The 27,121-nt window shown below is 41.5% G+C and overlaps 1 protein-coding gene across 3 annotated transcripts in view; it reads right to left on the bottom strand.

Moving 5' to 3' along the window:
- Positions 1-27,121, bottom strand: part of LRP1 (LDL receptor related protein 1) — a 304,990-nt gene that overhangs the window by 27,656 nt on the left and 250,213 nt on the right. For all 3 annotated transcript variants that reach the window (XM_088137949.1, XM_088137950.1, XM_088137951.1), the window contains 22 exons: positions 26,641-26,845; positions 24,523-24,715; positions 23,102-23,227; positions 21,967-22,095; positions 20,977-21,096; positions 19,922-20,035; positions 18,595-18,744; positions 17,566-17,688; positions 17,293-17,409; positions 15,532-15,660; positions 14,352-14,474; positions 11,237-11,377; positions 10,244-10,431; positions 9,401-9,584; positions 7,547-7,632; positions 7,325-7,444; positions 6,878-7,065; positions 5,951-6,156; positions 2,942-3,130; positions 2,196-2,344; positions 1,105-1,198; positions 82-198 (listed from right to left, as the gene is read on the bottom strand). In XM_088137949.1, coding sequence (XP_087994075.1) covers positions 82-198; positions 1,105-1,198; positions 2,196-2,344; positions 2,942-3,130; positions 5,951-6,156; positions 6,878-7,065; positions 7,325-7,444; positions 7,547-7,632; positions 9,401-9,584; positions 10,244-10,431; positions 11,237-11,377; positions 14,352-14,474; positions 15,532-15,660; positions 17,293-17,409; positions 17,566-17,688; positions 18,595-18,744; positions 19,922-20,035; positions 20,977-21,096; positions 21,967-22,095; positions 23,102-23,227; positions 24,523-24,715; positions 26,641-26,845 — 3,191 coding nt within the window. The remainder of the gene's footprint in view (positions 1-81; positions 199-1,104; positions 1,199-2,195; positions 2,345-2,941; positions 3,131-5,950; positions 6,157-6,877; positions 7,066-7,324; positions 7,445-7,546; positions 7,633-9,400; positions 9,585-10,243; positions 10,432-11,236; positions 11,378-14,351; positions 14,475-15,531; positions 15,661-17,292; positions 17,410-17,565; positions 17,689-18,594; positions 18,745-19,921; positions 20,036-20,976; positions 21,097-21,966; positions 22,096-23,101; positions 23,228-24,522; positions 24,716-26,640; positions 26,846-27,121) is intronic.

Below are 27,121 nucleotides of genomic sequence, written 5' to 3'. Positions count from 1 at the left end.
TATTTGAAATGTCCCCAAGGTGTCCTGAACATCTTCTGTGGAATGGTGTGAGAAATACCCAGGATGGCTGGGGATTCTTACCACAGTTTGCTTCATCTGAGTTGTCCTGACAGTCATTGTCCCCATCACAAATGAAGGCTGGGTTGGTGCAGATTCCTGTAGAGCACTGGAATTGCCCTGGGCGACACTTGAATTCAGCTGTAAAGAGTAAGTGGAAAGCAGGATGTGATGCCTTGGGAGAAGCTCCCTATGAACTCTAGTTCGCTGGGAGAGTACCTATTTCCAAGCAAAAGGTCCCTAGCTTCAACTCCATGTGCAAGTTTGGACCAGGCAGCTGATGAAGGGGAAGACTTTTGACTAAGACTCTGAAGAATCACCATCAGTCAGACTACACTGTACTAGGTAAGCAATCTGGTGTCTATGGGCCATGCAGCCCACAGCTATTAGAAAAATGATGGAGTGATGAGGCCAACATTTGGGGGAGATAGGTGGCATACAAATGTAATAATAAAATCAATCAATCAATCAATCAATCTGGAAGAGTATTCATAGCTTCTGATATTGGGGGACAGGAAGCAACTTCATCCATTTTTTATGCAGGTAAATAGGCAAGCCTCTGAGAGCTACTCTGTGAAAATGCTCATTACATGTTATCAGTATTCCAAACATTCCAAGAGCCCCCAAAGCTCCCACATCAGGGCTAATAGGGTCAACAATCTGTCATGATTTAAGACAGTTGTCTGTCTACTTTCTTTCTTTTAAGCTGGCCAGCCAGTAGCCAATCTTACAACCATTTGATACCAGGCACTTACTCCTTTCTGTTCATTGGACAAATTGTTTCTGTACTGTTGCCAAAATCTTAGACGTGTCCACAAAATCAACAGAAGTAGAGCTCAATTCAAAGGAGACTTTGTCTTATGGTTCTAGAGCAACCTAAGTGCCTACCAGGTTCAAACACCAGATACAAATTTTACTCATTTCAATGCTGCAAAACTACTATCTAGGCACTCTCCCACAATGACTGTTTTCAGCCAAGGTTACCCTCCATCTGCAAGGATGGTAAGAGTCTCTTCCACCTGAGTCTCCTCCCAAAGGTTCACTTACGGCAATTCTCGGGCTCATCTGAACGATCCCCACAATCGTCCTCAGTGTCACATTTCCACCAGAAAGGGATGCATTTGTCATTCTTGCAGACAAACTGATAGGAAGAAAAGGTCATGAAGCTGAAATAATGGCTGAATAATGGAAGAACATAAGCCCTCACCTCAGGACAAACTCCATCTGCTATCCTGGAGCTCAGAAACAGTCCCAAAGAAATGCCTATCAGAAGTTGTGATAGGAACTCATTTTCTAATTGCCCCTCACATTTTCTCATGGCTCTCCCCCAAATAAAAAAATAACCCCCCTTTGTCTTGCCCCAGGAGGTCAGTTAAGAGGGATTATTTTCTCCAACTTAAGATCAACTGAATATACACACTGGCTGGAAGCTATATAGATCCAAAAGAGGTTCACCATTTTGGATGGAGCCTTTCCATTCCAAAGGCTTGGAAGTCTCCCCAGGATGCAACAGCAGCAAAGGGCAACTTGATGCCTAAGACTAAAGAGAGACCCACAGCCCTCTTTGGTACCTCACAGAGCCTCCTGAAATGGTGCTTCTGAAAGCTGGTGGCACACTTAAAATACGAAACCTCCCACTCCAACCCCCAGAAACCACCATTCCAGATATTCAGGCCACAGCATGATGGTATCTTTGGATGGTCCTCGGTTTCTGCCTCACCAAAAAAATTAAAATTGTCCCTCCTTTCACCAAAAGGTTGCCTGCCCAGTGCTGAAGCATGTTAAGGATCCCTTGACAAAGCAGTGAATGAAGGGTATCAACACAGAGCAAGGGTGCAAAAGGTAAGGCCCAAGGATTATATGTACCCTCCAGCATCTCTGCTATGATGGCCAGAAAGGAAGGGCAAAAAGTGGGCATATCTTTTGCATCTTTAGGGCTTTGGGAGGATATTGGAGTGAGAAAAAGAAAAGATCCCTTAAGGCTTGTAAATACTCACCCTTTTCTCAAAAGGTCTGGGCCTGGCTACTTAAGAGTGTGGCCCTCAAGGTGATGCCACCCTTGAGCAGATGGAAGTTGCACATCTGACAAAGAGGGTTTATAAATAATGGAGCAATGTTTGTGTGCCCCAGCCAGTTACCTGACTAGCAGTGCAATTGGAGATGCAGGTCCTACCATCAGGACCCAGATAGAAGTTGGTAGGGCACGCACACTTGAAGCTTCCTCCTGGTGACAGTAGGCACAAGTTGCTGCAGCCGCCATTGTTGACTTTGCAGGGATGGTTAGGAACTGAGGAGTGACAGGACGAGAAAGGGGACAGAAATGTATGTTACAGTAATTAATAGCTGCTGATGGTGGTGGTGGAGGTGGTGGTGTCACCTTTGCCAAAATGGCCCTACATCTGATTCCTGCTCTGCTACACAAAGATACGACAATGTCCTTTGCCACATATAAGGAGAACCTCACTCCCCCAACTTCTCCTGTATGCACAAACACACCCACCCACTAAAAACAAATGAATGCAGAAGTTACTGTGCATGTGAGAGAAAGGAATGAAATCTATTTGCAGGAAAAGAAAAGGAAACACGTCCTGATCAACAATGTTCCTAGGGATTTTTCTCCATCACTGAAATGGCTGCCAGCTGGTTTACTGTGCTTGGACCCACAGTATCAACCTGGTGTTGTAGGACTCATGCAACAGCTCTGCTTCTTGCTTTTATTACCACCAATCTACACTTCCATCTGTGGACTGGCCATGTCTTGAAGGACACTTCCCCATTCTACTGGGTCTAACACTGCCCTATGCCCCACTGTATGGTAACTGAGACTGACCCCTATGTGTCACACCTTCCTTCCTCTTTTCAGCACCTTACAGAAGGCACTTACCATCCGGCTGCCTGTAAGGGTGGTAGATGTGGATATCCATGGGCCGATGCAGAGTGCTGATCAGCACAGACTTGTTGGCACCTGTGGTTTTGTGGGCTCGGTTGATGGATTTGGTCTCCCAGTCAGTCCAATAAATGTAATCTTCAAAGAGGGTTAAGGCAAAGATGTGGGGGATATCTTGGCTCAGCACTACAGTGGAAGAAGAAAGAGTAATTTTCACTTGGTGGCAGGAAGAAAGGAGACCACTGAAAATTTAGGCAATGGGAATGGGAAGCCCTGGGGACTTATGGACCAAAGATAGTATCTGCTGAATACCATGGCAAAATATTCACAGCTAAGAATGACAAATATCCCCAGTGCTCCTCTTCTACTGAACAGCATGCCCCTGTCTACCCAAAAGGGTTCCCTGGTTTTTAGAAAGTCCATCAAAATGCATCTTTTCCATTAGGCCTTGGAGGCTAAAATAGTACAATTTGTTCCCTACAGCAACAGAAGTTATCTTTGGCTTGGCAGCTGTTGAATGGATTAGTGCTATAACTTGCTATTTTTTATTAATTATGGTTGCTTTTCATTGCAATGTATACTGTATGTTTTTAACCCAATTTGTGATGCTTGAAAGGTACACTGCTCAGACTTAGCTTTGATTTGAGTAGCTCATTCACCCAGTGTATTTGTTTATGTATATCTATACACTGTATATATTTGCAGAGAAGCCCATCCATGAAAAAGCTGACCCTCAAATTTTTAACCAAAATACCATGAAAAACACACCACCTGTGCATTCAAGCCGATCTTTGAAATTTTCATAGGTGTTCATTTTCACAATTAGCTTATCCGTGAGTATATACGGTAGTCATTTATTACAGGTAGGGCTAAACTGAAATGCCTCTTTCCATTTTCTTAGTCTATTTGTTGGGGTGAAAAATAGGGTGGTGGTGATAATAGGGTGGAAAATTTCAGGTACTCAATTCCATTTTCCCTAACTCCTCATGCTTGCTAGTTGCCATTTTTTAATTCCTTCTATTACCCCTTGGAGTGATACTATATTTGTGTCATTCGGAGTAGCAGTTTTTGGAATTAGATAGTGGTATAGTAGCAGGGAGGAGCCAGGAAAAGTATCTGCAAATTTTGCACATCCTGCTCTCAAAACCAGCTTCCGATTTGGGAAAAGTGAAAGAGTAGACATAGTTTTTTATCCCGTCTTTTGCCAAAGATCTCCAAGGAAATCTGGACTCAGCTTTAAAACTTTGGTTTATTCTCAGCTGTGAACAAACCAATCATACATCTTTGTTCCAGCCAACACTCGAATTTATAAGTGGAAGGAAAACACGGTTCATCTTTGGCTGGCACATCCGTTCTTATCGGGATCACCACACAGATTGCTGCTTCCATTTCTTCATTTGGCAACTCCAAAGGTCATTACAGTGAAGAAATACAAATATCAAAATACAACATGGGACAATCAATCCAAACAACAACTACACTCCACCATGTGCTTAAGGTGATTCAAATGCCACCGCATAGCCACAGGAGGCAACTCTTCCAGTTCCAATTTCTATGTGCAAAAAAGAATTTGATTTCAGGGTGGTTAGAGCACTTATTCCTCTTCATGAAAAAGTTGTTCCAGATACTTTAATCTTAAACTTTTATATAGATACTGCAAGAGAACAGATAATACCACAGAGCTTCCACTTAACCTTCCCAATAGATTCAATGCTTCAAATTAAAGGGAATTTTTCAATCATTTACATCCAATAATGCTCTGGGGCATCTGTTCGAGCTAAAAGTGGGATGTTGTTTTCCTCGATTAGTATTTATAAAGACCGAATAACTAGTCATCCATTGTCATGCAATGTTTTGATAAAGTAATTCCATACAGTGATTCTAGTAGTATTTAACTGATTAAAAAAAACCATTTTATCTTCTTTCTTTTAAACTGCATCTTAGTTACAACTGACCTAATGCCAATACAATATAAAAGAAGATACATATCCCTCAATCAGACACTTGCAACATTTCTTAAACTGACTTCTGGAGCAATGGTGGTGTATGCATGAGAAGAGAAGTGAAAAATTCTGAGGAACATCTGCAACGGAGAAGACCTCATCTCCGAAGAACATCATAACTGTTGAACAGCTTCAAAGTGAGGAGAGGACAGCCATGTCCATAAGCACATGGAAATGCAAGGGAGTCAAACAACAAACAAAATCTGACAAGATATATGAGGATAATTTGCAGGAAAAAAATCTTTTAAATAGGGAGCACCCAGAAATATGGTTACTGTTGTACTTATTCTCTCTCTCTCTGTAATAATTTTTATTATTGTTGCTGTCATTTTTAAGCTACTTCGGTGAGACTTGTATCCTGAAAGGTGATGGGCAGGTCGTTGTTGTTCCTAGGATTTGTCTCAGTTGTAATGTCCGCTTGCTTTGCACTGCGTTTGCCGCAGTTCTTGGAGCAAAGCTCTCAATGCCTGACGCAACAAGGCGTTTTAATTCTCAAGCAGCTTGTGGCAGAGCCTGCTGCTGATTTGCACTGAGAGGAAGGGACTTGCTCAAGATCATCCAGGTGACTTCTAGGCCTAAAGGAAGATTACAACCTGGGATTCCCCACTCCTCATCTGGCACTACATCCTACTGGCTCTCAAAAGGTGATACGTAAGTAATTGCAATAAAACAAACAGTGGACTTTATATACAATGGCAGAGGCCTGAAAAGTAACAGTGAATGAACCTACAAAGGAACCCTGCAACGTGCCACAGCAGGAGCAGAGGAAAAACATTTGTAGGAGAAAATAAAGGGGAGGGGGCTCCCAAAACAGACTCTAAAACCAAAATTAAGGCCAGCCGAGGAAAAACATTTTTGGAATAGGGACATTCGAAGAGAGAAATTGGAAGTCATGGGAGGAATAAACCATCCTATTGATTTTCTGCTGCAATCTCAGAGCCCACGTCTGGCTACTTTACTCAGTCTCACTGCATATGAGCTTGAGCTCTTACAACGCACTCACCAATGTGCCGGTTGGAACCATCCAGGCTAGCAAATTCGATGTAGTCCTCTCGGGCATCAGCCCAGTAGATGCGGCTGTTAATGTAGTCCAGAGTGAGGCCATTTGGCCATGTGATCTTGGTCTCCACAATGACACTCCGGTTGGTACCATCCATACCTATCTTGCCAATCAGGGAATGGTCACCCCAGTCAGTCCAGTATAAATACCTGGAAGAGAGCAAATGAAGTGGGCGAGAGGAATGGCATAAACTTAGGAATGCAGCCGTGATCATTCCTACCCTTGTTAAAACCCTAAACTCACAATAGTATAAAATCATATTATAAAAATGGACATGGTGCCAATGCTAACGAGAGTTACAATAGTAAGATTTGCTCTTATATTTGTTTTGGAATAGGACAGCAACAAATCCATTGTATTAGAGAAGTGAGAGAAGTTTCCCTATCCAATATAACAAGATCTGAAAAGAGATCCTACCCCCTCCAAGAAGCTTAACACACTGGGGACATTACACCTGTTCTATGAAGGCAACAGCCTGCGGCCCCCACTGCAGAACAGCTGCCAAAAACTGTAGCCAATTCATGCACCCAATTCTTCTATATCTAAGGGGCTCTCACAAAGGAATGAGGTCTGCTACTTCTGCTGCCCTGTCATTTTAGCAGCACCTAACTGTCCTCTAAAAGATGGCAATAGGTCAAGGAATGGCCTATTCCCAGAATTTCCCTCTCTGGTTCAGTAACTCTAAAGATTAAGCCTTTTGCAGTATGGTTTTAGTGACTAAATTAATAGGCTACATAACTGTAAAATAATGAAACATTGCATTGTTTATGCACTGGGGGAATCAGGGATGAACAAGGCATGCGGGTGCTGGATAAATAAAGGTGCCACCCAGACTAATTAAATAAATCCAAATACATTTCGCAAACTTACCCATTCTGTACATCCACCACTAACGCTCGAGGCTCCCGGAGCCCTGTGTTCACCAACACGGTGCGGTAAGCCCCGTTGAGCTTTGACACTTCAATAGTGTCCCTTCCCTTGTCACACCAGTACAAGTTGCCACCCACCCAGTCCACAGCCAGTCCATCAGGATTGCTTAGCCCAGTGCGGTGTAGGACCTGGAAGTGTGCAGGAGAAAAAACAACATGGATCAAAGAAAGCCAGAAAGGAGGAGCTGGCCAAAGGTACCTCTATCCTATTTAGGGATCAGCTATCTTTGCCCTAGTATGGGAAGGGATAGAGTTTAACTTCAGCAGAGCTTTGCCTGAGTCAGGAGTGAAAAGTTGCTTGGGTGTAGAGGATCTGATCCTACCCTTTCAGAAAGGAGCACAGGCTTCAGTTAGAAGGCATACAGGACAAATGAACTGGGAAACACACCTGTACATTGCTGCCATTGATGTTCATGCGGCGGATCATGCTGCCCTGTGTGGTGACATCAGTCCAGTAGATCATTTGTTCCCGGTAGTCAAAGTCCAAAGCTACAGCGTTATTCAGCCCCTAAATCCATCAAGAGAGAAAAACATTCTTACATGGGGCTAAGAAACAAACAATTCTAGTATCTGTTCACACATTATATTTTGTCCTCACTCCCAACATTACCTGTTTGAGCAATGTGTAGTTGGAGCCATCCAGACTAAGCTTTCTTAGGTAGTACCGATTAGCAAAAATCAAGAAAGGTTCATCATCTGGTAAAGGAAGCAAAGGAGGGTCATTAAATGCTAGAAGTTCCCAGTGCTCCTCTAATTCCAGTTTCCTCATTTTTCACCTTCTTATCACCTACTGGTAGACACAGAGAGCTACTTCCCATAATCCCTCCCATTATTCACGAGATACAACATTTAAGTCCTTTAAAAAGACAGAGGAGGGAACTACAATTACTTTTATAAAAGACTGGAAACCCTTTATAGACTTTTTGCTGAAAATGGATAAAAATGAGCTGCTGATTTCAGGATCTATTGATTAAAAAGGTTTGTTTATGGGAAGAAGGGAATTATGGTATGCAATATGGGAGGGTGGAGATGGTAATTGCTATGTTTGTAACTGCTGCAAAGAAGATTGGAAGTCGCTTCTTTAGATATCTTTCTTTTTCTTTCTTTTTTGTTATCCTTCACTTTTTCTTTTACCCCTTTCTAATCTTTTTCTTTTCTATTTCTTTTTCTATGTTTCTGTAAAATCTTATTTTAATAAAAATTATTTTAAAAAAATAAAAAGACAGGATGGAGGCAGGATGGACAGTCCACTGAACTAAACTTAAAGAGAAGCAATGGGTCAAAGCCGAGAAAAGAGTGGACAACTTTGCCCTCAAGATTCTCACATTTAAAGTTGGAATTTCCAGATTAAAGGAAGCAAAAGTCTTTGCTTTAAGAAAAACGGTTATTTCCACAGAAAAAGCTCTATGTTCTAACCAGGATTTGTGTTAGATTGTTTGTTTCTTTTTCTGTGTGCTGCTGTGTCAAGTCTAATGTTCTAATTTACAAATTAGAAAAAACTGAATGGGTATCCTTGATCTTGCATTATATTCATCAGGCTGGCTGGGAATATGGTAATTTTATTTATAAACTTTTGGTAGTCTATATATTAAATGGCATCATCTCCCATCTCACAGGGAAAAAGAGTTTATTTAGAGCAGCTCAGCACAAGCTTGTTGTCTGCCTGGAGCATCTTTTTTTTCCTTTTTTACATTTATAGATTTTTCTGTTTAGCTCCTGATCTTGATCAAGGAATTTGTATAAATCCCTTTCTACAATGTTGCATGTATGCATTTTAAGGTTTAAAGCTAAAAAGCAGTTTTATATTTATCTCTTTCTTAAAAAAAAAGTTTGAATTGTTTAGTAAGAGTGGTCAGTTTCCCAAGCAGGGAGGAAGCCCTGAAACCTCTAATCACCCAGCTATAAGAGATATAGCCAGGAGGTAGCTTTATTGAAATTATTTCAACGTTTGCATTTTTGATCTTTTAATTGCCAGAAAGGAAGGATACTAGGTGAGGTGTCTCCTGGAAGATAGCGAGTGACAGCAGGAATTACAAAGTTACTAACCCAAAGCAGGTGGTGGGGCCTGAGTGTTAGTCCCAGATGACTTCTCAGATAAACACAGCACCAAGGGAGGGCTAAGCTACATACACATACACTAGTGCTGTAGAAAAGTTTTTTATTGGAAATATTTTGAGGCTGAAACAGTGGTTCTAAGTTTGATATGGGTTGTTCTGACTCACTAGAAGTATTCTGAGACTGTCTGGACTATTTCTGCAGTGTTCCAAGCTCAAAACACTTCTACTATGGCTGAGACAGCACAGGACTAGTTCCAAGAAGATCAGAACAGCCTAAGAGACGTTCTTTCAGTTTGCTACATCTTATTCAAGTCTTGGACCGCCAAACAGATCTTGCCATACCCTAAAGCTCTGACTCACACTCACAAATGGCAGGCACCATCGCAGCTCATAAGAGTTGGTATTACCTGTGACAGCTTTGCAGCTGGTTGGGTCATCAGGCCTCAGAATGTAGCCATCTGCACACATACACTTAAAGCTTCCATAAGTGTTGATGCAAATCTGGCTGCAGGGGTAGGTGGTTGTGCACTCATCAATGTCAATGCAAGTCTTGCCATCATACTTCAGCTGGAACCCAGGGCGACATCTGCACTGCAGGGGCAGCAGAAAGTCATTACGGGTTTATAGGGAGGGCCCTAGGAAATATAATCTGTCTTGCTCACTGGGAAAAAAAGTGATTTTTTTCCTGGCTTTGTCCTACAGCAAACTCAACTGGCAGAATGACATAGGCTATGGATAGGCAGAAGCATAGGCTGAAGGATCTCCTGCTAGTCCTCAACCAGGATCAATCATTCCCGACGAGTCAGCAGTAAGAGTAATAATATAATTTTTCCCTCTGAAATACTACCCTATATTATAATGATGAAGTTGCAGAAGGATTTCTGGTGAAAGGCTATGAGTTACATTCAATTCTAGGTGCAGATGTCTGAGCTGAGAAGTCTTTCATTCTACATGTGTATCTTTTACCTAAAGTCCTCAGGTTTATTGCAAATCAAAGTAGATTCCCCACGTCACAAATCTGGCCAGTGCCCATGTCTTGTTGAACCTGTAGCCATTTGCAAGAAACTCATATATTCTGCCCATTGATTTATGACTCCACGGTGGGAAAATTGTAACAATAAACTATATAACTGACAATTTTGTGGCTCTTCAACAGTACATCAAAATCTATCACCTCTACTGCTTGATGGTAGGGCTGGCCCTGATATATCCTCCTCCCCAAAGCAGAGAAAAATAAATTACAGCCCAACCTTGTAGCCAATTTTGAGGTCCTCACACTCCTGGGAGCAGCCACTCTGCTTCTTGTTCAGGCACTCATTGATGAAACAGTTCAGCTCATCAGAGCCGTCACCACAGTCGTCATTGTTGTCACAGAGCAAATTATTGGAGATGCACTGCTCATTGTGGCAGAGGTAAAAGGTATCATTGCACTTGCTCTCTGAAATGATAGTGAGGAATCAGTTCATTAGGACTGATCTCAAGGCAGTGGGTTTTTCTTCCATTCACCATGCCATTTTCCATATTTGCAGCTTTAAGCCATACCACAAGAGCTAATGCACACCACCTTCTCTGCATGTGGGTCAACCTGTTTCCAGCCACGGTTGTGTTCACCATTATGGGTAAACGACTTTCTGTAAACATGACACCCAAAGGGCTTCATCACAAAGCATGATCTCCCCCTCTAAAGTTTCAAGTATAGCACTATCCATAATATTAAACACAATTTAATGAAAAGCAGTTGATATTAAAAAGACCTCACTATCTAAACAGCATATTTAATGAATTATCATTAATAATTCAAGCTTTGGCTGCACCTTAATGTGTTCATTCAAAGAGTGCAAATAATGATTTTGTACAGTTCTCTTCCAATTAGATGACAAAGATTCTACAAAATCTCCCTCAGTGTGGAGGGTGTACTGATTTATAGCTTTAAAAAATTGAGTACTACACTGATCTGTGTGCATGGAACAAGTCTGACAATCAAGACAGGATATTTCTAGGGTGGTGTGATCAGAAGCTCACATACTAGATAACAGTCTGATTCCTCCCTCTAGATGTATTGAAGATTCTCAATGGTATTCAAAAGTATACAGAATTCTGCTGCTGCGTTACTAGATTAACTAGTTAAGAACAGACCAATTAAAAGAGAGCTTCATTTGGTTCTCACCCTTTCTGACTGTGGACTTGCTATAAACCAAAGAAAATATAGGTGACCCCCCCCCCCAACCCCCCAGGAGACCTACCAGGGCTAGAACATCGTGGATTCTTGGGGGCTTCATCAGATTGGTCGTGGCAATCAAACTCGCCATCACACTCCCATAGTTTGTTGCTCAGACAGCGGCCATTAGCACAACGGAACTCACTGGGGCTACAGGTCAGGTACTCTGAGAAAAGCCAAAAATGGGGGCGGGGGGAGATAAGAAATCAGGCCATGCTGCAACAGTGCTTCATTTTATCATGTAACAGGATCAACATACATCTGAAGAATTTCTCCATCATGCTATTCGCTTTAGGGTTAGCAATGTTATGCAAAGTGCAGAAAAAGGGTAAGAAGTAGGGAGGCAATGAAGAACTAAAAAAAGTAATCTAACTAATCTAATTTATACCAACACTATTTACTATACCTCTCCATATTGTTCTACCCTTGAAAATCATCCTTATTTCCTGAATCTGTTCACCAATTCATACATTTTCTTTTGTTCTTTCACCTTCCCACCTCCCTCTTTTTGTGGTTCTCATCAACTCCATCCAACTACAACTTTCTTGGTCTTCTCCTCCCTTTCCCCCATTCACCCTTCCTTTGTATATCTGTTCTGCAGTTTGATCCTCATTTATACCCTCTACATGACCAAATTACCTAAACATACTTCTTTCATACTGGCTACTCACTTTTGTATTCAGCCTACATTCATTCAGCGCTTACTCATTCTTGGCCCTCTCTCTTATTTTATGATAATTGCTTTTTCAGTATCCCAATCCCACTGAATTCAACTTATTTTTATGTTTCTCCTGACAGCCCTAAATCTCACTTCCATGTGACAAAGTGGATAGAAGTACAGTCATCCATAGCCACGTTCCCTCTTTTGAGAAAGTCATTCTTTGCAACATACTGGATACTACCCACCTCCCAGTACTTGTACGTCTTAGAAACTTCTCCACTTCCCCACTTTCAATTAATATTCTACTGAAGTACACAAATTCATCAACTTCCTCTGTTTTCACCATTTATGTGTAACTTGCAATTGTTCACTCCATTTTTCCTGTCAATCACAAGTACCTTGATCTTTGATAGATTAATTTTCAGGCTCCTACCCTTCACTCCATCATGCAATCTATATAACTTTTACTGAAAAACTTTTGAGTTTTCAGCAAGCAACATGGCATTGTCTGTATACCAAAGTATACACATATTTATGTCCCTGACCAGCACACCTGTACTGCAGTCTTATAATTTATCCATAAATACATTAAACACATTAAATAATACATATATGAGTTACACACACATCCAGGTTAGGCTTATAGTCATTCACTTATGCACATGCAGCCTGCTGAGGCACAAAGACCTTACAGCCCCTTGTGCTCTCTACCTGGGTTTCCCAGAAAGATGTGGCTGGAGCATACAAGACACACAGCCCCAGTAAGCTGTGAGCTGGGAAATAATTAGGAATAGACACAAATCACTTTCAACCAAACCTTGAGGCACTTCAGGTTCTGATGGACTACATGGAGACCCAATGAATTCAAAGTGGCAGTAAAACTTCACTGGTTCTAATGTACGTTTGCTCTCTCACACATTCACATGATCACTCCCACTTACCCACGTCCTTCTCAACTAGGCTGTCCAAGGCATTAGCTAGAGCAGTGTTTTCCAAATTTGACAACTTTAAGGTGCGTGGACTTCAATTCTGGGAGCTGAAGTCCACACACCTTAAAGTCACCAAGTTTGAAAAACACTGAGCTAGAGACACAGAAACTGCCAAATCTACATCCAGGATGACTCAAAGAGTGGGTGGGCTTCAGAGCCCCCTTTTTTCCCAAAACGCTTGCCTTGTTGATTCCCAAGGCTGGTAGCTGTGAATGGATATGGGGGGGGGGAGGGGTGCACTCCGTGTGCTCAGTACCCAGCCTTCTTTGTCTGTCTTCATGTGACATTTCTCTTCTGAATATTAACAACTTGGTTCTTTCTCATTTGTCTTCCAAATGTATCTTTTTGACAAGATTCCTGGCTTTTGTGTTCTCTATGTAATCAAGTGGTTTGTAAATTATGCTTTATGGCTTATCATTATATGTAAATCAACAGAGCAGGGTTAAAACAAACCATGGTTCAATATGATAGGTGGACCCAATCCATTTGTCCACTCTAACTGCTCTCAGTAACAGCAACACTTCTAGGTCTTGGACAAAGAAAAGACTTGCCCATTGCTTTCTACTTGTTTTTTTTTTTTTTTTTAATAGGAGAAGCCAAGTGCTGACCTGGGACCTTCTAGCTGAAAAGCTAGGGCTCTACCAACTGATGTGCTGAAACCCCCAAAAGAAGACAATCTGATTTGATCTGGGAATCAGTTGGGGACAAATTGAGACTGGAACTTGTTTATCCATTTCATTTGGCTCAGGGAACTATAAATTTACCTAACAATTCAACCTTCCGAAAAGCACACATTAAAATACATTGCTAAATGGCCTAACATGCAAAGCAAAGCAAAGCAAAGCAACTTAAGAGTCCGAGCTATACCTGTTAGCTAAAATTAGAGTAAGGTCAAGAGTTGTCTGGACCTGCTTCTGGGCCCAAAAAATAGCTTGCTCAGCAGAGAATTTTTTGGGGGGGGCCTTCGAGTCCTTGTTGACTCCTGGCAACTGCCTGGACTAGTCCCTGCAGTTTTCTTGGCAAGATTTTTTGGAAGTGATTTGCCCTTGCCTTCTTCTTCCTATGGCTGAAAGAGAGGGACTGGCCCAAGGTCACCCAGCTGGCTTTGTGCCTAAAGTGGGACTAGTAATCACAGTCTCCCAGTTTGTAACTGGTGCCTTAACCACTATAGCAAACGAGCTCTCAGAGAACGACTGGAGAATGCTTTTCACATATGGTGAAGGTTTAATTATAATCGAACTTCTTCAAATCGAACTACCAAAAATGCCAGCACATCTGTTTCTTAATTTGCACATCTTCCTCATAGCTCAAAAGCTCTTAAAAATAGCCTATATAATAATATTAAATAACCAGTTAAAATTTAATTACTTTGCTTTCAGCTGCCTTTGCTTGCCCTCAGACAGCCAAATCTGATTTGGGAGCAAGCTAATTGAAGTTGAATTACAGTGGCTACTCTCGTGGTTAAGCACTAATTCTAGGCTGGCACTTACCACATTCAGGGGATTCATCGGAACCATCACCACAGTCATCATCGTGATCGCACACAAAATGTTTTGGGATGCACTGTCGGTTGCCACACATAAACTCCCGTTCATCACAAGTGTTGTTATACACTGAAATGACAGATCACAGCTGAAATCAGTTATGCTGTATCCCTCTGTGCAGTTTAACTCCTTTCATTGTACCGCAATCCATTTTTATTAATTGTATAACATATTACATGCGTACTTTTTAACAAAGAAAACTATGAGCAAATTCACAGAACTACTTCTTTCCATTTTTCATTAGTTCTTACCGCTATCCCAGAAAAGAAAACCAAGTTGCCACTGTTTTGCTCCCAGTAGCATTTCATCTCCTAGGGGGAAATGACGGAAATTGTTCCCCTGACTCTTTGGGTAATTTATCCCCACCACCACCACTAGAGGCAATGGTCAACATCTGTCCATTCTGAAGAAATTTCATCTCTCAGGGACGATGCAAACTATATAACTCATGCATACTACATGATACACTGAAATGACTGAAACAAATAAGATGCACCAAAATATTGGCACCAATGATTACTAAGAAAATGATCAAAGCAAGTTTGAGATTTATACAGCTGAAATCTCACCTCATCAGTCACAGATGTTCTTATTGCATAATTTTCTCTCTGCTCCCTATGACAGACTGTAGAAACAGGGCATCTAACTAGCTCAACACATCAGGCCATGTTCTATCTGGTGATGGTTTTGAAAAACATAAAAAACTGGCAGGGAAATTCAACTGATTTTGGGCTCAGTATGTTATTATTTTATCCCTAACTTTCCCAAAACAGAACTATAGGAAAACAGCCTCTTACATGAATGGAACCTCACAAAAGCCAGTGTGATCCAAACCATCAGAAAAGGATGAAGTACCCAGCTTTGGCTGATGTGTCATAAGGAAGGATTTGGTACTTTGTTTTCCTTCCTCTATGACAGACAGCCTTTACCACTAAGTCCTATCCCCAGACACAGTGAGAACTGTATACCAGGATATATAAAGATCTTGTATATAAAGATGAAATGCAACACAAGCTTAACCTGCCTCTTAAGGTAACTAGTGAAATGAGTAACAGCAAGAGCTCATCTAACTTCCAGCAGGAGACTATAATCAGAAACAGAACGTTAAGAAGAAGCGGTAACTCACAGCAGCCAGCAGCCACAGTTTCATCGGCCCCATCAGAACAATCTTTGTCTCCATCACAAAGCCAGCGTTGTGGGACACACATGTAGGTGTTTGGGCACTGGAAGAATCCTGCAGCACAAGTGGTGTGACCTAGAGAAGCAGAAACAGGTACTGAGCCTATCCACTGACAAAATCAAAGTTCAGAATGTTGTGATTTTCTCAACACCACCTTCCCCAATATTTTTCACAACCTTTCTAACATCCACCGTTTTTCTTAAACTGTTACTGCAACCAAGAAATCTTTAATCTCAGCCTTTCTTTGCTGAGATTTCCCTTTTACAAACAACGCATTGTTTTTTACTTCCCAAGCATCAAAAGCCTCTTAAATCCTGAGCAAATTGTTATTTCTTTATGAATTTATAGACTACTTCAATCAACTGACTTAAGCAGTGTACAGGAGCAAGAGATGAAGCCAATGCAACAATAAAATACAATAAAAATAAATTAAATAATTAAAGTTTAAAGTTACAATGAATCATAGAAGTAATTATAATATTCCAGGCATCAGGAGCTCTACAACATTTAAATCCAAGGGCCTTCTGGAACAGCCAAGCTTCCAGAATGCCATGAAAGCGGAAGCTATCTTTGCCTGGGGGGAGGAGAAGAGGGAAAGAAAGCTGTTTCAGAGGAGGGAAACCCTCACAGGGCTCCCCTCTTATCACACCTCACTATAATGTAGGTAAGCATCTTCAGCTGGCATCCCCTGTACTCTTGGCTGGAGCAGGCAAAATCTAAATGGAGTAGGGACTCTCAAAGGTAGCTGAACCGTGAGCCACATGAGGTTTTTACTAGTAACCAGGACCTTGAGTTGCATTCAGAAATAGACGGATAACCAGTGCAACTCTCACAGCAGTGGTGTTACATGGCATATTGAGACTGTCCAGTAAGTATAGGGGCTGCTTACTGAAGAGTGGAAAACAAATTATAGTGATCCACATGGGAGTTGACAAGGGTGTGAGTGACCATGCGAAATAATGGGTGGTTGGCTGGCTTTGTGTATCATGAAACTCCACAGTATTCTGTTAATTTCTGTTGGGAAGACATACTGAGTGCTAGAAATGTCACCAGAAATAATTTCTCCATAAATCATTCTCTAAATTAGGCATTATTTCAATCTTCCACTGAGTTGTGCTCATCTGTACAAGTTATTTGGCCTAAAAAATGTTCACCCCACCTTTTAACACCTATTACCATCTTCTTTTTCTCTTCATTTGTTATGAACCATCTCTCATCACAGTCAGGACTGCATAGGTTGATTTTTAGAGTGAGAAACTAGTAGATGGGCAAGCTTAAGGGTCCAGCACCATACCCTACCTCTAGTTTCCTATTGGACCCTCTGTGTTCCCCTTCAATCACTTTTACTCAAAACTGATGGAAGAGTTTCCTGCCTTTTTTCAGATAGAAAACACAAGAGAACTATAGCCTAAGTTGTAAAATGGATTTAACATTTTTTTAGAAAGGAAAAACTCCAAAATCAAAGAAAAATCTAAATCTAAAAACCATGATCATGCCAAGCCTTTCATGATGTTATAAACACCTCATTCTTAGCATCAGTTACTCAACCTCTCTCTCAAACTAATAACTAGATTACCATCCAATCCTACTCCACTCCCCTCAGTGCATCCACATTTTTCTTTTCATATTTCAACCTGTATACTGTTATGTTCTAGCCATTTTACCAGCTTGCCTCTTCCTCCTTTTCAAATCAGGAAGAAAACTTACGGCAACGGTGGTCTTCATCAGAGCCATCACCACAGTCATCTGCACCATCGCACACCCACTGTTTAGCAATGCACCGATGATTGTTGCATTCAAACTTCCCTGGGAAGCAGAACTTATCTGGAAAAAGATATTGGGCATTGTTATAACCACTTCCAAACAATTCCAAAGATTCTCAGAAAGAAGTCCAAGTAATTGGAACATTTCTCCACAATTTAGTGATTATACTATTTTAGAAACTCAGTTATGGGAAAGAAAAACAACATAGTGACTTACTGCAGTGGGTCTCATCCTCTCCATTCTCACAGTCATTCTCTTTATCACAAGTCCATGTCACGGGAATGCATCTCCCACTTGGGCAGGCAAAGTAGTTAGCTGGGCACTTAGATTTTCTTGTGCCTGGAGATGACAAAGCGGGGGAGTGGGGGGAGAGGAATAGAAAATAGAAAATGCACTGTATTTTATTTTGTTGGTGGGAACAGAAAAAGAGAAGTGTTAACACAAGGTCTGATCAGAGGCTCCATATTGGTGTTTTTCATAAGTTGGTCATCAGCTAGATGGATGAATGGGGCAGGCAAAGGAGAAGGACATTTTACATTTTGCTAGCAACCAAAAAGCCTTTTTAGGCATAGTTCAATCTATAGGTAGACTAGCAACCACAAACACACACACACTCTGTCTCTCTCCATTTCTATTCAGAAGTCCCCAAAGTAACTTACAAGCAATCTAAAATACAGCAGAAAAATCCATAGGAAATAAACACATCACTAAAAAAATACCCTACAGCAATAAAAACAATCAGTGTGCTCTGCTGATTCCAAAAGCTTACAATTACTTATGTCCCGTCTTTCAGGGTAGCAATGTCTGCAGTGTGAAAAAAACAAAAACAGGAGTAAGGTAAAGGTCCTTGGTCTCACTAGAAACTTTTTTTCCCCTGTAAAACCATTTTCCTCATTTTAAGAAAAGGGAACATGGAGCACAGTCTTAAAAGATGGAGTATGTGTGCAGGTAGGCTCAAATGGCAGTTCTGTTTTCTGGGGGGGGTGGGGGTGGACCAAGTGAGGGATAAATGGGGGGGGGGAGTCCTCTTCCTGGTTGTTCAAATTTTAGATTGTCCTTCTCCTTCCCAAAATAATGGAATGGGAAAGATAAGGTGACCAAGAAAAGATTCTTCCTCTGGCTTAATGGCTAAGCATGCTTGCTTGCATATACAAGTTCTCTGAACGCTTGTTCCATTTCACCAGAGCTCAAGGTCCTTCAGAGCTCAGATGGTCCGAAGGGTGGTTCTCACTGGGAGATGTTTACCTGGACAATCCTGCTCATCTGAATAGTCACCACAGTCATTGCTGCCATCGCAGACCCAGGATGGAGCATAACACATGGATGTGTGCTCACATTTCTGAAAATTGGTATGTTTCACTCCCAATCTGAAAAAGCTGCTGCAGTCAGTAGCAGCTACCAAAAGAGAAGAAACAAACAGAATATATGTAAATTCTGTGACACTTACTGAACAGGCATAATGGAGCAAAGGCACCCATTTTGTACAAATCATGCCATTGTCAGTTGTGCTAAAAAATGTGGAGCCACAGAATAATGTCACCTACATTTCTAATCCTTAGTAGCCTTATTATTACAATTATTTATATCCTGTCTTTCAGGATAACAGTTCTCCCAAAGCAGCGTATTAGAATATAAACAATTGTAAATAAAAATATAACAAACATTATTTAAAAACAAAGACGGGCTCCCTGGGGCGACTGGGAGAGTGACCGGTTTTTCTGTATCAAATAGGCAGGCACATTTCTGTGGAGGAAGACACCCATGTTCTCTCTATCCACGGACTTGTGTGTGCATATATAGCAGTAGATAGCTGCCAGAAGAATGGGAAGACAATTCTCTGTGCACCGGCGAGCTAGCTCAGGTCATACTGTTTCCCAGAAGCCCTTCCTTTCATCAGAGATAGGAACTTGCTTTTGGGGCAATGGTGAAGTATCTTTCCTTCCTCTGGATAGGATCACTGACCATATAATGGAAAGCAGATGATTCGATGCTAACATAGGAGTTCCTCAGTTACAGCAGAGAACTAGATACATTCAGCTTGATGTGGTAAGCCTATTTTTCCCAATGCAGACTAGTCCCTCTTACCAGTATATCCTAGCAATCAAATTCTGATCCACTGCTATAAAATATGGGAGTTTTTAATGTCATGTTCAATTCTGGAAGAATGATTCATAGTGAAGCTGCATAATGGATGTCTCTTGCATCTTTCCTGTTTGGCATGACAAGATCCTTCACTACTGAATTTTCTTGAAGAGTTCAACATCCAGGCTTTCACAAGGTTTTCACAGTGACCACCCCTTCCAACTTTTCCACCATCAGAGAATGCACAGCTAAACACCTGCCAGGGTTATGCTACCAGGACAAAGTATATTAGGGATCTTTTTGATGGAATCTGAAATCCAAAAGCCCTCCTTGTGAAGGCAGAGTGGCCTTCACTGGCCAAAGTCAACAGGAATTCAACTACTGACTGAGTGAATTAACTGGGCAAAGCCTGCAAAGGATTATAAGATGCTGGGGCTGGTGAAAAAGACATCTATCGAGCTATTTTATGTGCCTACTGTGCAACACTCACTGCAGTTCATTTCGTCTGAAGCATCTTCACAGTCAATCTGTTGGTTGCAGCGGCTGGAATTGCTAATGCAAGTCCCGTCCCGGCAGAGGAACCCAGCAGGAACACAGATTGTCTCTGGAATGAATGGACAGCCCAGTCAGGCTCTTTATGGCAACTGCCTTCATTTCCTCTTGCTCTTCCTCCATGCAGAAGGCAGAGAATGCTGGAGCACTGGCAAATGCCTGGGTGACTTCCCTCTGTTCCCTCTAAGACAGTGCTTCCCAAACTTTTTCCTTCATCACCCAAAACCCTAACTTCGAACAGTCGCTGAATGAACGGTCATAACTTGAGAAAAAACACTTTTACCCAATTTTGGGTAATTTACCCAGATTTAGGAAGCACTGCTTTAAAACATTTCCCAGTCTAGGGATGTAACAGCTGTCTATAAAACAGCAGGGTTTCCAAACCCTGGATGTGGGGGATGTTGGAGAAGGAGGCTGTGTGCGCTTCAGCATTTCGAGGTAACCGGCACAGCAGACAGACAGCAGGTCTGCTGCAGAATCCAGGAGAGAAAAGAAACAGAACCTAGCACAGGTAAAGCTCATCTCCCTTGGGGGAAATGCTGGGTGACTGGACTAACAAAACAAAGAAAAACAAAAACAAATTTTGTATCCAGTACTTATTGGGGCTTCAGTGAGTTTAGGGTCAATTTGATTGACGGAACAACACAAAACAAAAAAAAACCCACACTCCAAAAAGCCCAGGCCACCTGAATGTTTTCCCCACTCCCAGTACCAACATCACATCTTTTTATCCTTACAATAGTTTTCCAAAGAAGATTAGGCTGAGGCAGATTGGCAAGACCAAGGAGGGCAAATAAAGATTTAGCACAGGAGCCACCACCACGCTGGGGTGCAGGCCTAGCCAGCAACTCTCTCTATACATATTTAATAATTTAATTTTTAAATTAACGATTAAACTGTTTCAGAAAACCGTTATTAAGTATTATTATACTGCTTCAGAAAACAAGTTAACAGGCATGTCCTTCTTGTCTGGCTTCCCCTTCTAAAGCTTACTGTTGCAAGGCACTTCATCTGAGTTGTCCCCACAGTCGTCCACACCGTTGCACCAGTCCTTGATGGGTATACAGCGTTTGTTGGCACAGTGCAAGTAGCCCTTCTTACACTTGCGGCTGTCTGCAAGGCAAAATAAGCAACGGAGAGAACAGGGAGTGTGTAGCTGAAAGACAATGGATGGAATGCAGTTTAATTATTGCCTGAGTGAGGCAGGCATTGGGGAGCCTCTACATCCAACAGGAGGTTAGCAGGATTTGGCACTTCCACCTCCTCTCTCAGCTTGGAGCTGGATGAAAAAAATGTAACAGGCATTTCTACCATGGAATTTCAGGAGATTTAGCATTTTTGTTGGAAAGGGGAGCAAGGTCTGCCCTCTTGTTCTGCCTATATTCACAAAGTAACACATGCAGAATAGCTGTGATGCACAGAAACAAGTCCCCCACCTTGACCTCTATCTTTCAGCTAGGAGCTTCAGATTTTTATGGCTCTCCGCTTTGCACTCAAAGGTAGAGAGCCAAGCTAAATCCCTGGCTTCAGCAGAGCCTAGGGGTTGAGAAGGGCTAGGGATTCATCTTCTTTAGTTCCAACTTTTGCAATCCTTGAATGAGTTCATTCTGTCCACCAGAGCTTGGCTCCCATGCAAAGGTATGTGACAAATGTATCAAATCTCATTTAAAAAACCCCCCAAAACTACGAAGTTAGAGCGAAACAAAAAAAAAAATCCTCTTTTTATGCTAGAAGACTATAAAAGAAATATTCTAAGTCTCCCTGATACCCTGTCAAGCAATGGATAACTTCTCCAGATATGCCCAGGATGGTTGGCGGTTAGTCTAGAGCAGGGAAGCTGGCTGAGAGAATTCTGGGAGTTGAAGTCCACATGTCTTAAAGTTGCCGAAGTTTTGAAACACTGGTCTAGAGCGTTAAAAGTTTTCCCTAAGCAGGCTAGCCAAGGGAAGGGGAAAAGAAGAGGAATGAGAGAAAGAACCTTACTGCAGTAGGATGGCTTTTCATCTGATCTGTCTTTGCAGTGGGCCACACGATCACAGGTTTCACTGAAGTCAATGCAGTCACCATTTCCACATTCAAACTCATTATGTATATTGCAGGTGGAGTTGGAAGCTAAGGAAGGGAGAGCAACACAAATTTGTGAAAGCACACCAGCCTCTCAGCTCCCATTTCACTGAAGACTGAAGTATGCCCTGAAATCCCTTTCAGAAGATATGCTTTAGACTGGACCTCTGGAAAGAGCACAGGTCAAGCCGGCTGCATCAAGTGAAAATTCTCTTGTAGGGAAGGGCATAAAGGGCAGTAGCTAAACTTCAGGGTAACAAATGGGAAGATAAAAGACTGGCAAAATATCAGTGGAGAAACCCTGGACACCACAGCTAACTATATGCACTCCCCATGTCTCTCTATGTGTGCCACATTCATCATAAGAAATTAGCAGTGGCAAGAACTTCCTTTCCAGATATGGCCAGAAATCTGAAGGCTCTTTTCTTCATGCATTTTTTTTGTTTTTGTTTTTGACATGCCATGCTAAACTGCTTCTTAGAATCAGAATCTCTACTGAATTGTTAAGATCATACGCCCATCTTCTTGGCTCCCCAGAATGCACGGCCCTGTACTCATTCTGGGATTACATGGTACATGAGCTTCAGGACAAAGTAGGTTTTATGGAATTTCCCCTTTTCTCCCCAGGTCCACCAGCTAGAAAGAGGCTTTCAAGTCCAAACAGTGGACGAGTAGATAACAGGGAGGTACAAGCTGAAGAAGAAACACGACACAATTCTGCAGGCTCCTAGCATGCGGGGAAAGTACAGATCCATTTTTGGCACATGCAACTACCAGTTTGGTAAACTGATATGTAAATATGCCATAAGAAATTAACTGTTTATTATAGTCAAAACGCATTTGATACACAAAGCAATATATAGGCTGATTAAATAAACAAACAAATGTTAGAAAGACATGAACCATTTAAAAAAAAAACCCTCTCCAACATATACACACTCAAGTTCTCTTCATTCTGTGCCTGCTCAATGTGAATGATAGGATAGGAATGATCATTCAAATTCACCTGCCTTTATTCCATTCATATGTTTCATGACCCAATGCGGATGCTTACCTCTGCAGGTAAGATCTTCCTGAAGAGTTCTGCCACCACGGCAAGCGCAGGTAACTTCTCCATTGGCTGAGAGGAGGCACAGGTCCTGGCAGCCACCATTGTTTATTCTGCACAGAGATAGCTCACCTAAGTGGAAGAGAACCCGAGCAAAGAGAACGAAACCCATAAAAAATGGGGCTGGAGATATAGATCGCAACTATCTGTAAGTGATGAAAGGTTGGTTGACCAGGGATTTAATGAGGTACATATACACATATATACATTGCCCTGTATCTTCATAAGAAAGCATACAGCCCTTGGTAGAAACCATTTCTTCACTGTTGTACTTCCTGAACTGATCGTGTGACTACACAATATTTCCTGTTCACGTGGTCAGTCCAGGAAAGCCCTGCAAAGAAGAAACAGTTTCTAGCCTACCTGCTTGGAGTTTGCAGGTATTATTGCAGGTACCTGAACCACACAATCTATTTTCAAAAGTTAGTCAGGTTTTTTTCTGGGAAGGACTGAAAGCTAGTCATACTTCTTTCCAACCAGCTGGATCTGCTGGAAGTGAAAAACCTATGGGGATAAAGCCTTAGGCCTTAGTAAGGTTTGTGATTAATCTGAGCATCAGCTATCCACAATATGCACCACTGATGAGCGGTATGTCTAAGTCAGAAAGCTAAAATCTTTACAGAGCCACAATTAGTGCCAATTCGGATGTAATTTGGCTGATATTGCAAAATATGAAAAACAATAGAACACCAGGTTGTTTCACACTATATTACCTTACATTGATTTTATCATCAGGGCAGAGGAATGTTTCTCTTACACAACAAAAATTAACTTATAGTTTTTGTCAGTATCTGATGCAGCAAGGCAAGTAATACAGAAACATTTAACAATGTCTATGATTTCTCAGTGCTCAGACTGGAGTTTTCATGCTGAGAAACAATTACAGCTACTGAAAGAAAGAAAGAAGTAAGGGAAAAGGATGGAAGGAGAGTAGTAAGGGAAAAATGTGCTTTGCTTGTGTTACCCTCATGATGGCTGATTTTAGAGACAAAGTGTTGTGCAAGGCAGACGTTTGGTCAGATGGTTCAAATCTTGTGTATCAGTATGTAATATCTGGGAACCACCCAAATGAAAATAAGCCAAAGAAATACCATGTGGAGTATTTCTCCAAAAGAGAGAGGGCAAGATTGTCACTGCTAATATAGTGTGAATGAATCATAAAATAAGCTGTGCAAGAACGCTCAGGAAGGCCTAAGAATTCCCCTGAGGGTCAGCAAAAAAAGGAAGGGTTGCTTCTGAATTCATTATTGCAATGCTGATTCAAGCAACTGTAAGGATAGTGAGAGAACTGTAGGATAACCCCATGAGGAATGTCCCCCCTTCCCCATGGCAGACTGTCACCCCCAAGAATAAGCTGTTCTTCTTACAGCTGTTGGTGTCATTGGCCACGGCAATGATGCCCATAGGTTGTTGGGGGATGTCAATACGTAGATGTTTCATGCCAGAGCCCACATATTTGTTGGCACGCTGCACAGCACGACGCACCCAGTCTGTCCAGAAGATATTGTCACCGTAGACAGCCAAGCCAAAGGGGTGCACTGGCTCTGCCTTCAAGATCACCTGTGGGATATTATCACAATATTAGCAGGGAAGAAGCAGGTTGTCAGTAAAGAAACAGATCAAATATCATCATACTAGTATTAAGCATATTGCTTCTATGCATTAACAGACTATGGCTTCTTGCCAAGCAATTTCTCTTAATCTTCCTTTCTTTTCCTTCCTCAGTATTCCATAAATGATAAGGGAATTTGCTGCTTTCCAGATATAATTGCAAGGAGTTTCACTGCAACATCTTCTTGAGATGTTGGAATGGAGCAGCCACTGGAGAGCTCTAAAGGGAGATGTACTTCCTTGGGAAGAAGTGTTTTTATTGTCTCTCTCTTTCTGTGTATTTCCTCTTACAAGATCAATCACTCTATAAATCTTCATCTTGTGAACATGATTTTCCCTTCTTCTCTACCATGTAGTCCCTTAACACTTTCCCCTAAATCTGCTCTCCCAAATCCTCAGATTTTATAGAACAGATTTTGGAAACATGCAGGAAGGTACAGGCAGGAAAGGCAATTATCCTCCTTTTTGTACTGATGACAGAAACTATTATATCCATGGAAAGAGTTAACCAGCTACTACCTTTATGAATATAAATTAAAGTGAGATATATAAATTGTAGTTGTAAAGATGCACTTGCATGCATATATATATGTGCATGTACACACCCACATGTGAAAAACAGAAATCAAGTTGCAACTATACAGCCCAGAAAACCAAGGACATTTTGAACCTCCTAAAGAAACATGTTTAAGCTGCTAAAGAACAATGGGAGAACATATGATCAACAGCCACCCAGGCTCATATTTGAAGGGTTGTCTCTTCCTGAGTGAAGTATAGAAGATAGTTTGGGAAAAATGATGTCTATAGTAAGGCTGTTTGACCCCCAATTTAGATACGCCCGGTGCAGTTTGCATTTTAATGTGGCTTTATTCAACTAAACTTAATGTAAACCAAAAAGCAGTCTTAGGCTAAACTGTGCGCTTTTCTAAATTTTACTAATTTATTTCACATTAAAATTAAAAATCTGTATAAATCATAACTAGTGTATATTAGGAACATTATGGAGAGATGGGCTGCAATGAATGTTAGAAAAATGAGAATCTGAGACAGGGTTTTTCCATCCCTTCTAGTTGTTACAGAATCAGTATGGTGCAGTAGTTACAGTACTGGATAGCAGGTAACACTGGGTACCTAGGACTCTATCTCCACTCAGCTCCCAGCTCTTGGCCCAGTAACTTCCCTCTCAGTCCTATCTCTACCCCACATTGCTGCTATAACAATAAATTTGAGAAAGAGATTAAATACACAGCCTTTGGCTCCTTTTCAGGAATTGAGATATACTTGAGATACAAAACATTAGTTCCGGTAAGCAGCTATGGAAAAGAGGCAAGAAAAGAAAATAGCTTGTCAGAATGTGCTATAATTGACTGGGTAAGCTCTCTGAAAATCTATCCTATAGGAGGAACTATAGGAATACACAACCACTTCATATCATGTCCGGCAAAGTTCAAATCCCCTTTTTATAGACTGGAAAGAAACAATAGCTTATCAGAGAGCAGCAAATGGTTTGTCAGAGGCATCACTTCCCATATAGATAAAAACATACATTTTGTCCACTGTTACTCTTGGTTGAACAGGCTTTACAGTTTGTTGTAGCAATGCAAAAGTAGTGCATCCTCTTTATCAAATGGAAAAATAGGATGAACGTACATGTCAAGGTCAAAAGGCAAGACTTCACTAAGAGCTAAGGTTTTATTCCCATTTTGTTGTTCTCCAGATATGCTGGAACTACAACTCCCAGAATTATTAGTCTCCAAGCTGGCCAAGAATTCTGGGACTGATAGCACCAACATATCCAGAGGATACTATACTGGGGAAGACTGCTTTACAGGTTTTCTGAAAAACACCACTGCTGATGGAATTATGGGACATACATATCGTTTGGAGCCATCATATTCACACCGCTCTATCTTGTCCAGGGTGGCATCAGAAAAGTAGATTTTCTCTGCCTTGTGGTCAATGGCCAGACCATTGGGTGTGCGGATATCTTTGTCAATGATGGTGATCATGTTGGCACCTGACAGCGTAGCCCGCATGATGCTGGGGTGTTGCTCATTCCAGTTGGTCCAGAACATCAGGCTGAAGGAGAGGAGAAAACGGATTACAGAGAAAAAGTGCTACATACTTTAAAAGAGGGAATGCCAAGGCATTGGGTGGAGGGAGGTGGTTTCTCCTGGATCTCCATTTGCTTCTGGATATTCAGAAGGCAGCTATGACCAGAAGCTCCAACTGGCATATTGCCTGCATCCTTCCTAGAGGAGAGGGATCTGGCTACGACAGTAAATGATACTACGGCAAAACTATTCTAGGTTTGACTGCTGTAATGAGCTTCATATACTCTGAAATATGTGTCTG

This window comes from Python bivittatus, unplaced genomic scaffold (assembly GCF_059951505.1).
Source record: "Python bivittatus isolate LINGU-HERP-01145 unplaced genomic scaffold, Pbiv_v1 ctg000220_np1212, whole genome shotgun sequence".
NCBI lineage: Eukaryota > Metazoa > Chordata > Lepidosauria > Squamata > Pythonidae > Python > Python bivittatus.
The sequence above is the reverse complement of the archived record's forward strand: the minus strand, read 5'-3'. Positions and strand labels throughout refer to the sequence as shown.